Below are 12,346 nucleotides of genomic sequence, written 5' to 3'. Positions count from 1 at the left end.
AGAGTTGATTTAAAAGTTGGTAATTTCTCTATACTCCATAATGAAATAACTTTAATTAGTTGAAGCTTTGCTGCATTCTGCCAAACTTTAAGCCGATTAATTTAATTTACCCTATGAAATTCGTATTTTTTCACAAAACCAGCTCAAATTCCAGTAGAGTAGATACTCGACCTTGTTAAAAATTGTGATGGGTCAAGCCATCTATCAAAACTGTGTTATATTATCAGATTAAAGTTGAAATAAACAAACTAAACAAAGCATTGATTTTGAAAATAGTAAATATCAATATAGTTTGGTAAAAAGGTTAATTATAAATTAGTGCAAAATTAAAAAGTAATATTGTTAATTGATAATAAAGTTGCTGTGTGACTTTGGTCTAAAGATTTTTATTATATACATATAAAAATTTATAATCTCATTTTTACATGATTTAATTATAACGAAACGCAGTGGTTGATCATTTATATGTGTAAAGCAGCAGTGATTATACGAGCTACCTATTCTGCGATACGCACACGTGATTTTTATTGAGTTACATTTTATACGAGCCTTAAATAATACACAAGTTTTATGTTCTATTCTTTGCATGCTTCCTTGATATTAGATGTTAAAATCTTTCAACAAGGTAGATAAAGTTTTCTTCTTATCATTTATATCTTCATAGGAACCATTCCATGGTCCATAATTTAAATTCATTATTTCCTCTGCACGATCCAAATATCTCCTTGTCTTTTTCAAGGTGTTTCTGAAATAATAATGATGGTATAACATTTTGAGTTATAGTTTATTTTCAATTCTATAGTATACACACTCCTCTACTTACTTGTACCACTTCGTTGTTGTATTAGGTTCTTCCTGCAAATATCTAATACAAACATCTGTTACTTTATTTAATTCGTTTGCCAGCTCAATACTGGAAGAACCATATCTCTCCTCTATTGCCGTTAAGCTATGTTCTAAATAAGAAATAGACTCTAACCACCGACCTATAAATAATTAAAACTTCGGTATAATGATTGTCGTTTAACAAGTTTCTTTATTAATGCAATACCAACCCATAATTGCATACACTTTTCCTATGAGATCCAAGGTAACAGTAATATCCTCATGATATTTATATAAAACATTTCTTCGCTTATTCAAGCAAATTTTTAAAATATCTAAAGCCTCTTTCTCTCTCTCCAAATCAATATAAACTTGACCCGCATCGAAAAAATCTTGAGCCTCATCCAGCTCTGCTTGATAATTTACATTGGGCACAGCACCGCAGTCCAAGCAGTGCAAAGAATGACTGTTAATAGCGTATAAGGCTCCGCTACATTCTGGGCATTTTTTAGCTCGGAATCTTTCCTATAAATTATTTAAATAATTATTATAAATACAATATTTTCACTTCATTATTCCCAAAAATAACGTTTATTTTCTTACAACAAAAAATTGGAGCTCTGGACTAGTGCATGGTTCGCAAGTGCACGTAAAGCAATACTGATTTTTAAGAATTTCTTGTCTTTGATCCTTTGACATTCTTCTAAAATGAGGTCCTGGTAAAATTAAAGGGTGATTTAAAAAATTTATAAGAAACAGTACAATTTTAAAAGGATTTGTTAACAAACCATAGCAGTGAAATACTTCCTCGCCAGCAGCTATATCTTTTGTAGCTTTAACAATAAGATGTTGGTCCATAAAACTGTAACATAATAACCGTGTAGAATAACCGAATAATCGTTTGTAAAATGTTTATATTAGGTAAAAAAATTAAGAGAATTTCACCTATTAATTATGCTTGGATCGCAAGAATGATTCATCATACTTGCAGAAGGATAAATGGCTGTAGCTACTCTATCCTGTTGCTCAGTGGCTACCTTATCTTTCTCTGAGGCTACTGTATTTAATTTGGTAATTGCATGACCATTAGAAACAAGCTGCAGAATGTGTCTTAGGAGAAGAGAGCTTATGTAAACTCGTTTATCATCATCGGATAAAAATTCATGATCGAAATTACTAGTCCCGTCGCAAAATTTATCTACTAGGCATTGTTTAATATCGTTAGATTTAAAATAATCAGTATACTTAGAAAGATAAAGAGTAAGCATAGTTGCTGTCTGAAAAGAACAAATGTTATATAAGTATTAACCATACTAGTAACACTTTTTAATAATTATACAGGGAGAACTTACAATTCCATAAATAATCAGATCACTAGGTGACAATTTATCAAAATTGGTCACTAACTTTTGTACCTCATTAAATGTAATTATATCTGACGTTGTAGTGGAGATTACAAGAACTTTCAAAGCTAAATGAGCTATGCCAATTTGTTGCCAAAGTCCCATTTGACATCCTGCACACTCCCAACGGTGAAAAGATGACCAGCCTTCCTTTGAACATTCCACACTACAATAAAAAGTGTCTGAACACTGTGTACACCTATAAAAATTAAACAATATTTCATTAAGGCTCAATATCTTTTATCATCCCTTTATCCATTAGCCAATACTTACGGTACAGGCACATCTCCATAGGAGCGACAACAATTTTCACATAATGAATTTGACTTATCATGATCTAACAATACAAAAGCAAAGGGCTTTTCAACAAACAAAATTTGACCTTTTTTTATATCTCTATTAGCCACAACATATCTCCCTTTATCCTGAGAGTATTTTCTATCTATACCTGCAGAAGCAGACAGAAAATTTGGATTTAACCCAAATGCTGGCTCAGGCTTAATAGAAAAATTTGCACCAGCAGCTTCATCTTCATCATTTTGCATTGATGATACTTCTAATGTTAGCTGTTCTATATGCTGGTTTATTTCTGCTAAAATATTAAAGTAGGAAATATTTAAAAAATACTTTAAATTAAGAATGCAGAAATTACAAAAACATAAACATACCTTTCCGTATGTTAAAAGAGTCATCAAATTTATTTATGGTTTCATGTACTCTCTGAAGAGATTCTTCAGCCAATTTTTTCTTACCTAATTTTAAGTGACACTCAACAGCTCTTAAATACAATTTAAATCTTAACTTTTCAGGGTAATCTAGTTCAATTGCTAAATTAATATCTTTCAAGCAGTCCTGTTGATATAGTTCATATTATATCACCTTATTCAAAGGTCAAAAATGTTTCCAACATATAATGCTATATACTACTTACCTCATATTTACCTAAATAATAAAGAGCAGCAGATCTATTTGCTATAGCTACTGGCAAGTCCTCGCTATCTGCTGGTGCATACAATGCACTCTTTGTATACGAATGAATGCTTGATAAATAATTTTTACCCTGAAATTCCTTATTGCCCAAAGTCTTAATCAATTTTGCTTTCTCCAAAGATTTGCCTTCCTTACTATTATTCCTTTTCTGTAGCCATAGAGATACAAAAAATCTAGTAAAAATAAAACATGAGATATAGGTATTGCAAAATTATATCAAAACTTGCAAATGAACAACAAAGAATTAGTAGAGCACAACACACCTCACATGTTGATCATTCAATAAATAAGTCATTAATTCATTCTCATTGCTCATTTTAGCCCTGACTTCACTAGCAAATCTTGGTGAGACACATAATCTCCTATTGAGGGCTTCCAAAAAGTTCTGCCACTGCATTTTTGACAATTGTGTTCAGAGAATAAATCGAGAGCCAAACAACGAAAACAGGACAGAAATTTGCATAAAAATATTTTCGTCTTATAGGTTATGTCTTGCAAGAAAGTCTTGCAGCAGTCGTCATTATTTGGAACACTGTCATTGCAAGAAATAAACAACGTTGATTCACATCAAGGACAAAAAATATTTGTAGCAATTCAAGCACGTAACGTAACGTATTTCCCAATTGGATTTTTTGTAAGCTAATACAAAAGAGTAGAACTGACGTTAATTGGATTATAGTAAATCAAGACAATGATATAGTTGCAATAACGTAAAATTAATTTTAAATGATCATATAATAGCTTCGATGTTCCGACTTTCTGTCTTGCATTATTTGTTTGCTTGCAAGCAACTGACAAAATTTTTTAGCAAATGTCACTAGCACTGGAAAGTCAGAGATCACAACTTTCTTTATTTTCTTGAAATTCTACCTTTCGAAACGGTGGTGTTATCTAGCGGCAAGTTTTAAAATATTTTTCAAAGTAGTCTGTTTTATCCATAGATTATTAAATGGGTGGTGTGTGCTAAATCTCTACCGATAAAACCATTACTTTCCATAAGTCGAACCTATAGTTTTTAGGTAAATTTTTTCATTGGGACACATTTTATTGTTAGATCATTTTCCTACTCATCAATGTAGTGCACACTGCACACTGCACACTGCACACCATACTGACTACACAGCACTGCAGCAGGGCGCAGGCAGCTGAAGGCCTACCTATAGCACAGTAGTGAGTAGAGTGGCGACTGGACGACAGTGGCGTCCATCACGAGATTACGAAAGTGCATTTGCAAGACTACAAGTGATCGCGAGTGAACCATTGCTTGCATCTCATAAGTGCTAATTGTAGCAAGAAAAATATTCCCTACATATCTGAAAAACTCTGACCTTCAACGAGTTTGATAGAAAAATGCCTCAATCGGTCGGAAAGTCCAGGTAGCAAGAGCAAATTCTAAACTTACCATACACGTGATTCTTAAGGTTTTACCCATCGAGTCTAGCTTGTTTTTATCAGCTTTGTAGAGCATTTTATAGTTTACTAAATCTTAATTCGATTCTATTAAAGAACCAAGCATTGTCGAAATTTATTGTAAGCACGCTCCTTTTTTTCATTATATAAACATATTATGTTCCATTCTAAACACATTAGAATTTTAAACAACTGTCAAATCTTGTGCTGCGCGATTCGATATTTTCTCTTTCCTTCGTTGTTTTTAACTCTCTCCCTGTCTCGATTTATTTCTCCACTCCCTCTATCTTTACTTTTTTTCAAGTCTCTTTTTCTCTCTTTCCTTCTCTACCTAATATACACTCATTTACAATTGGTTTCTTAAGCCTGTGGTTGACAGACAGTCAAGCAAGACGGAATCACACTGAATCACACCAGTAAATATCTGTTGTCGTTACGATTATGTATCACAGATAAGAGGCAGCGCATAACAACAATAGCCGGCCTAGGGTATAATATAATAAGATGTCCTCGAATACCAGTGAACTCTCTCGTTCAAAGGAATACCTAAGTTTTCGAAGTTCCGTACCATTAAGAAAAATTGTCGTCGATTCAGATGGCAGCAAGGTAATTATTTCAAATAATAATATAATTAATTACGATTAAAAACAAAATACACAGAACTGATATTAAATAACTTAAAATTTACATTACCAATCAAACATTCGATGCAATTAATAGTTCCAATAACATTGTCAATTCAAGGCAGATGAAATGAAGATAAATATTTTTAGTAGTCTTTCTGTTGCCATAAACATTTTAATAATCCCATTTTATAGTCGATTGGAAAAAAACTTAAAGAGAACTATCTCTAAATAAAAAAGAATATACTTGTACCATTCTTCATCAAATGTTTTTGTTTACATTTAGTTCTCCAACGCTAAAATTTTAAATTTCCATCTCGATTCGCTCGAACACATTTTTCTGTTGCAAATTCCATTAATCTATTATCAAAGCAGAAGTTGGTTCTCCATCGCCAGCCAATTGGAAAGTTACAATTTAATCGATACGAAAATTAGTAGCAAGAGCGTCAAAATCAAAACAAGTTGAGAACGCGTGGAATTAATTTCAATCTTATCAACCTGGCCTTTCGTTATCAGGGAATGTCTTCGTTACCACCGAATTTACAAGTTATATTATTCATGAATTTACTAAAGAATTACAAAATACTTGGATTTATTTACAGGGATGGAAGGTTTACGACTCAAGTCCGAAGACGGTGAAATGCCCTTTGGTGTGTCTTCCACCCGTCAGCGGGACTGCAGATATTTTTTTTCGACAAATAATGGGTCTTGCGGCAAAAGGATACAGGGTAATAGCGGTGAGTTGATAAAGAAATTAGATGAAAATATATTTTTTAATAACTTTCATTCCACAAAGTAATAATAAATATTGCAGGCAGAACCACCTGTTTATTGGAATGTGAAGGAATGGTGTGATGGGTTTCGAAAGCTTTTGGATTACATGGAGCTTGACAGAGTTCACCTCTTCGGAGCTTCCCTAGGCGGATTTCTTGCCCAGAAATTCACAGAAGTAAACTCTCACTGTCCAAGGGTAGTCTCCCTTGTTCTTTGCAATACATTCACTGACACTTCTGTGTTCAGCTACAATGATTCTGCAGCAGTGTAAGTAAGTCTCTTTGCTCTTTTTTGAAAAAATACTGTTATTGTTCAAATAGTTACAATACTATAGGATTATTCTTTTTTTTAAATTATCTAATTCACTGAATACTTTTAGCTTTTGGATTTTGCCATCAATGGTCCTGAAAAAAATGGTGATGGGAAATTTCACAACAAATAAAGTGGACTCTGAAATCATTGAAGCAGTTGACTTTATGGTGGAACGAGTAAGTTTACAACATTGACCTGTAGAGAGCTGATATTTTTCTATACATAAATTTAGCATTTTTTCAAATTAAATTTATACATATATGCAGCCTTAGAGTGACCATTATAAAGAGTACTTCCTTAGTTTTACTGATTCGCCCTTAAATTTACACCAAAAAAAAAAAAAAAAAATATTCCTGAAGTTTAGTCTCTGAAAACAGTTCTAAAACGGTCCAAGAGCCATTTCCCTCCTCCCATGTAAATAAAATACGATTCTGATAGACTTTAGAAATTAACTTTGGATTTTGGATATTTATTACTTTAAAATTCTTAAGCTGTGTTTAGCTATTAAGTATAAATACTAGTATTTGTAAATATTGGAACGAATTTTCATTTATATACATAAATATTGGCACATCATTGAAATCGACCCGAAAGCTTGTTTCTGCCTATGTGCGGAACTACAATTGTATTAAAAATTTGCTAAAAATTTTTACAAATACTGATACTTATATTTCAGTTTTGCAGTTTAAATATTGTTAAGATAATTGAATACAAAAAATCCAAACTTAATTTCCAAAGCGCATAAGAAATCCCATATTATTTAACAATTGATAGAAAAAAGTGAGTAGCTCAGGAGGCGCTTTAGGATTTTTTTTTATTTATTTGGAATAGATTTGTGGATGCCTCGATCCAAATAAAAAAACGCCCTTTTTAATAGTCACTATGTGTAACCTATATGATGTATGCAAACTGTAATTTTATTACTGGTCGCCTATTTGATAACTTTGGCCTTTTTAAATGTTCGTGCAAGATGATGAAATAACAGAGAAACGTTACTGGTTATAATTTGATTATTCTTTTTAGCTCGAGAGTTTGTCGCAGCCAGAATTAGCTTCACGTTTGACAATGAATTGTGTGAATTGCTACATTCAGCCACAAAAGATTTGCCACTTGCCAACGACTATTATAGACGTTTTCGATGAATATGCACTGTCGAATACAGTAAGGGAGGAAGTTTACAAATGTTACCCAAATGCTAAATTGGCACATTTGAAAAGTGGAGGGAACTTTCCTTACCTCAGTCGAGCTGCCGAAGTAAATCTATACTTACAGGTTAGGATTAAGAATAAAAACTCAGTTTTTTCTCCACCAAATAATATATAAACATCTGATTTCCTCTTGTAGATACACCTGAGGCAATTCGATGACACGGAATACTCTGCCAAATTCCCCAAATAAGAGTTGCTCGAGCTTTAATAACGATATTACAAGTACTTCTTACATTTGTTACAAAGAAATGGTTAATCTATACTTACAAGATCAACGAGGACTATTAAATAAGTTATTCTTTAAGAGCCATTATTGATTTCTTGCGCACTCAAGACTGCTATAGAAAAAAGACTTATAATTTACAAGAAAATTAACGTATATTTCAACGAGATGCGTATAAAAAGCCAATCGTGCCTGTTATTATATTACAGAAAAATGCGATACATGGCCTGTGATTCTATGAATAGATTGTCAATGTTGCGTCGCAGATTATATTTTTACATTCTCATGCAAGTCGTAGAAATGAAATCATTTACTGATATACTTCCAGTCACTCATGTAAATCACTACTGATAAGAGATTAAACGGCGAGAAATAAAGTTTTGTTGAATCATATATTCTTTTATTTTCAAATTAAGGTAATGTTTGTTTATTCCAAATTAGCTTCTTAATGCTCATCCATTCGAAGGTTTTATCATTGTTTGATCTCTTTTTGTTAGTTTTTATGATACGTTAATCATTCATGTTTGTTTGCTATTGAACAATGCTGGATGAATTTCTCGTTTGATGATTCTGTAGGTGAGACGGGCGTGCGGGAGAGTTGAATGAACTTGAGGGCGAGCTGCCTGCCAACTGGAAGAGACCATACAAGAACTTTCGCCGGAAGTATCGATTGCTGTGGGTGCTACTCTTGCCGATCTCCGGTTACAGAACGTCCACTCTCTGCATTCTCTGCAAGATAAGCTCGTGCTCGAACCTACCAGAACAAGTCTCTGCAAACTTTACCAACTTTAAACACAAATCGTTCTTCTCCATCACTCGTAATCGACTCATCGTAGCTTTAAGTTCAAGCGTTCAAAGCCTTTCACGACCAACGGCGTTTCAGCTTGACTATTGGTGCTGCATTTTTCTTAAACAAAATGTGAAGTGATAGAAAATACTTTGTGAAAACTTTGCTTAGGTAAGAAAGACTTTGAAATTATGACGTGGCTGTTCGATAAAAGAAAATCACGTTTCTCGTAATCTCCACGTACAGATAGATCTAGGAATCGTTTAAGTCGAGGAATCTCCGAATAAAGATCAGTCTTTTTTATTTTGACTCAATTAGATAACTAGATTAGAATTAGCAGGAATAATTTTGTAATATTTGTCAATTGGAATTTGTCAAATGCGTTTTTCGCTTAGTTGATCATCAGAACAGACAGCAAAATTTCCACGCCCGATGAATCTTATCTATTCTACTTTTCCAGATCTCTCGCGATAATACAAGTGTACCTTTATCGCTTAAGTTACGTGTTAATCGTGGTTGCTAACATTCGCTTTAAATTTCATAACGAAAACAATCTGCACGTGAAATCGATATTGAAAATCACTTTCAATCGTTAAATATCTGTAAATTTGCAAATCATGTTCAAAAGTTGATAGAATTGTGAAAATTGTTTTAAATATTGAAAGTTTTTAATTCGAGATAACGAGCAATGTGTTTTAATGACAAACGTGATAGTTCTGACATTATTCTTTTACCTTCGTAATGGTAAATAAAGGGACTTAAAGAGTGACGTAGAAATTGCGAAACAGCGTATTCTCATTACAAATCTCGTCGATACTGGTTTATCCAAGAAAGTTACATGTGCTCTAAATTCTGTGATACCCAAGAAGGCGATTGCCCCGGGCTGAATCTGCAATTCTCGCTCCCAGCTAGAAAGGAAAAGTTACGTTTGTCTAGTGCAAAATCTGCTAGAATTAATAGAGATGAACATTAGCAAAATCACTGATTACATCAAAAATAATTTTATTAAAACTCGCATCAGTGATACCTTTGCTTTGTAAAATATTCGATCAGACGTGGTCGAGGAGCCTTGGAATTCGATACCGTCAGCCCCTCAGGTGGAAAAATTACTAACTGCAACTGAAACTCGACTCGGGTTATTAATACTTGTTAAAACGTGACAGATGTTTCTTATACAACTGCTGACCCAATTTCAATTTTCATCAACGATGCGTTAATTGTTAAGCCATTGCAAATATTCAATTCTGAATGAAAATTATCCTAAATTAATTCAATTGCTTATTCAAACGTATGATCTACTGGGAATATCGATTTCTGTTCACATATAATTAGTTTTTTGTTTAAAATTAATTATTGGATTATGAGTGTTGAGTCACGACTGTTAGTCGCGCACGTCATTTCCTTAAGGATCGGATGGTATTAGGCTTAGAATAAAACTGTGAGGTGTTCGCTTAGGATAGTAACTCTTCTCAAATATCTCAGTGGATTAAAAGTCATCACGAAGGTTTGACTGAACGATTCAATATTATCAATTGCCATCCTCTGACGGTGCTAGAACAAGACGAAAAATTCTGTTATCATTGAAGCTTCCGGTGGGGTAAGAAACATATTTTCTGGTATCGTCTCACCAATAACTTTCACTAATCGTACTATTTCACTTAATAATGAACTCCTACCTAAAATTACCAATAACTTTTCTTCTGTCTCCTATTAATTTTTCTCCCACTAATCACCTGTTTTTTTTTTTAATTTCAGATCAGTTTTAACTAACGATGACGAGAAGGAGGGCTTCTTCTTGCGAGACTTAGGATTGAAAAGGGTTGGTTATTTGAGAAGGAAAAACAAAGCAAAAATGGCAGGAACAGCGAGCGTCATAGAGAATTTACCCCTCGTAGAAGGGAAAGTTTCAACGTCTACAAAATTGGCTTACTCTTTGGGTCATATCTTCAATGACCTCGCGGCGGCCATGTGGTTTTCATACACATTGATTTATTTGCAAAGAGTAGCACTTTTGGAACCTGTGACGGCTGGTGCTTTGTTATTATTGGGTAAATTTTATTTTTATTTTAATTTCATCCCTGTGTGTGTCTTCATTTACTTATTTGTCTATTTTTTTAAGGACAAATCGTGGACGCCCTAATGACCCCAGTATTCGGGATCCTGGTGGATCGTTACAATAAGAAAAAGATCTGGCACGTTATTGGATCAGTAATGGTGACCTTGAGCTTTCCCGTGATTTTTGGCGGCTTTATGGAACCTTCCAGCTCAGCAGTGATGATCGTTTATGTATTTAGTATCACACTCTTCCAGATTGGGTGGGCAGCCGTTCAAATTTCACATCTGTCCATGATACCATCCCTGGCTAGATCCTTGCTGGGTCGTGCAGAACTTACTGCTATAAGGTAGATTCTTTTTTTTTAATAATAAATACATCATATTTCTCATTATTCTTGATTTACAGATATTCCGCACAAGTAGCTGCAGCAGTCATTGTATTTATAGTTACTTGGATAGTCTTACCAACCAACGAGGAAGTTGTTGTACAATTGGGCCCACAGGACGATTACAAATTCCGCGTAAACATTAAATTCTAACATTCAAAAAAAGCAAACTATATTATACTATTCAATATTCTATTATATTTTTTACAGAATATAGTGCTGGTTTTAACGTCTCTAGGCTTGACAGCGACATTTTTCTTCCATTTGTTCTTGAAGGCACATCTACTAGAATCGGAAAAAACTACAACTTCCGGTAAATCGAATTCGGAAACAACGAGACTGCTGGAGGAACAGGAAAATGATTTGGGAACTGATAGGAGTGAAACTAGAAACAAACTTAGTCTGAGTATTCTGTTGAGCGTTGCTTTACTTTATGTAGCTAGTAGATTATTCATTACTTTGGCTACAGTTTATTTACCACTGTACATAGAGGAATCCGAAGTGGGAGGTAAACAGGCATTGGCCACTGTTCCTCTCGTTTCTTACTTATCCTCTTTCGCCGCAGCACTCTTGCTAAAATATATCAATCGATCATGCGGTACCAAGGTAATAAAACAAGTATTATTTGTACTTTTTGAAAAATTCTTGTTATTAATGGAGAACAATGATACGATAAATTGTAGATGTGCTATTTTCTGGGAGGTTTGATCGGCATAGCAGCAGCTGTAATCACTGAATTTGCTGGAAGTAACGTGGGTGTGGTATACACAGTGGCTGCATTGATCGGAGCCGGAAGCTCCATCACGATGGTTACCGCCTTAAGCGTCACAGCTGAAATTATTGGTTCCCAAACCGAGAAAAGCGCCTTCGTCTATTCTGTAGTAACTTTCCTGGACAAGGTGGTTACAGGCGTAGTCGTAATTTTAATTGAAAATTGGTAAGACTTTGATTCTCATATCTATCACGACTCTTCTTTATTAATCCCGCAATTAATTATTTACAGGAGATGCCGTGAAAAAGAATTGTGCCCCAATTACAACAGAGACACTTTATCCATAGTTTGTTCGTCGTCAATGATTCTAGGATTAATTACTTTAATATCGGTCACGCGTTGCTTGAGATAAGGAGTCTGTTTTGTGAAAAAAACATCATGTATATATAAGCAAAACTAGCTATTTTAATCAAGCGTAAGCATCTATTTATACTGCATCTTTAATAAAGTGAAAAGTTTATAAAAAAAATACGGTCTTGTTGATTATAATTCAAGAGAAAGAGAAAGAAAGAGAGAGAAAGTGCGAAAGAGAGAGGAAGACCCTCAAGGTGAGCTCTGTTTTATCGATACTCGATTTT

General features: G+C 33.9%; 3 protein-coding genes across 7 annotated transcripts; 2 read left to right on the top strand and 1 right to left on the bottom strand.

Annotated features, from left to right (window-relative positions):
- Positions 1 to 384: 384 nt before the first annotated feature.
- Positions 385 to 4,052, bottom strand: LOC136777508 (SET and MYND domain-containing protein 4-like). Of its 2 annotated transcripts, none has more exons than XM_066733843.1 (11): positions 3,482 to 4,052; positions 3,160 to 3,391; positions 2,897 to 3,080; positions 2,502 to 2,817; positions 2,178 to 2,427; positions 1,771 to 2,102; positions 1,614 to 1,687; positions 1,429 to 1,541; positions 1,056 to 1,350; positions 824 to 986; positions 385 to 745 (listed from the first exon to the last, which is right to left on the bottom strand). In XM_066733843.1, exons 1-11 carry the CDS (start codon positions 3,613 to 3,615, stop codon positions 601 to 603), a joined length of 2,238 nt encoding a protein of 745 aa, XP_066589940.1. In that variant the 5' UTR covers positions 3,616 to 4,052; the 3' UTR covers positions 385 to 600. The 2 variants fall into 2 exon arrangements, with proteins under 2 accessions (XP_066589940.1, XP_066589939.1); XM_066733842.1 differs by having other exon boundaries at positions 2,502 to 2,820; positions 3,482 to 3,621.
- A 354-nt stretch (positions 4,053 to 4,406) lies between these two features.
- Positions 4,407 to 8,161, top strand: LOC136777510 (maspardin-like). 2 transcript variants are annotated; one of them, XM_066733849.1, is made up of 7 exons: positions 4,407 to 4,594; positions 4,994 to 5,234; positions 5,854 to 5,988; positions 6,066 to 6,292; positions 6,405 to 6,513; positions 7,361 to 7,609; positions 7,682 to 8,161. In XM_066733849.1, the coding sequence occupies exons 2-7, from the start codon at positions 5,133 to 5,135 to the stop codon at positions 7,733 to 7,735; spliced, it is 876 nt and encodes a 291-aa protein (XP_066589946.1). In that variant the 5' UTR covers positions 4,407 to 4,594; positions 4,994 to 5,132; the 3' UTR covers positions 7,736 to 8,161. The 2 variants fall into 2 exon arrangements, with proteins under 2 accessions (XP_066589946.1, XP_066589945.1); XM_066733848.1 differs by having other exon boundaries at positions 4,408 to 4,594; positions 5,081 to 5,234.
- A 285-nt stretch (positions 8,162 to 8,446) lies between these two features.
- On the top strand, positions 8,447 to 12,228 carry LOC136777509 (major facilitator superfamily domain-containing protein 12-like). Of its 3 annotated transcripts, XM_066733847.1 has the most exons (8): positions 8,447 to 8,726; positions 10,038 to 10,152; positions 10,311 to 10,603; positions 10,675 to 10,957; positions 11,017 to 11,131; positions 11,207 to 11,602; positions 11,680 to 11,933; positions 12,000 to 12,228. In XM_066733847.1, the coding sequence occupies exons 3-8, from the start codon at positions 10,408 to 10,410 to the stop codon at positions 12,118 to 12,120; spliced, it is 1,365 nt and encodes a 454-aa protein (XP_066589944.1). In that variant the 5' UTR covers positions 8,447 to 8,726; positions 10,038 to 10,152; positions 10,311 to 10,407; the 3' UTR covers positions 12,121 to 12,228. The 3 variants fall into 3 exon arrangements, with proteins under 3 accessions (XP_066589944.1, XP_066589943.1, XP_066589941.1); XM_066733846.1 differs by lacking the exon at positions 10,038 to 10,152 and having other exon boundaries at positions 8,448 to 8,726; XM_066733844.1 differs by lacking the exon at positions 8,447 to 8,726 and having other exon boundaries at positions 8,742 to 10,152.
- Positions 12,229 to 12,346: the final 118 nt, after the last annotated feature.

Source organism: Prorops nasuta, unplaced genomic scaffold (assembly GCF_024137725.1).
Source record: "Prorops nasuta isolate Cenicafe-Biocafe unplaced genomic scaffold, Cenicafe_Pnas_1.2 PNAS00011, whole genome shotgun sequence".
Lineage (NCBI taxonomy): Eukaryota > Metazoa > Arthropoda > Insecta > Hymenoptera > Bethylidae > Prorops > Prorops nasuta.
The sequence above is the reverse complement of the archived record's forward strand: the minus strand, read 5'-3'. Positions and strand labels throughout refer to the sequence as shown.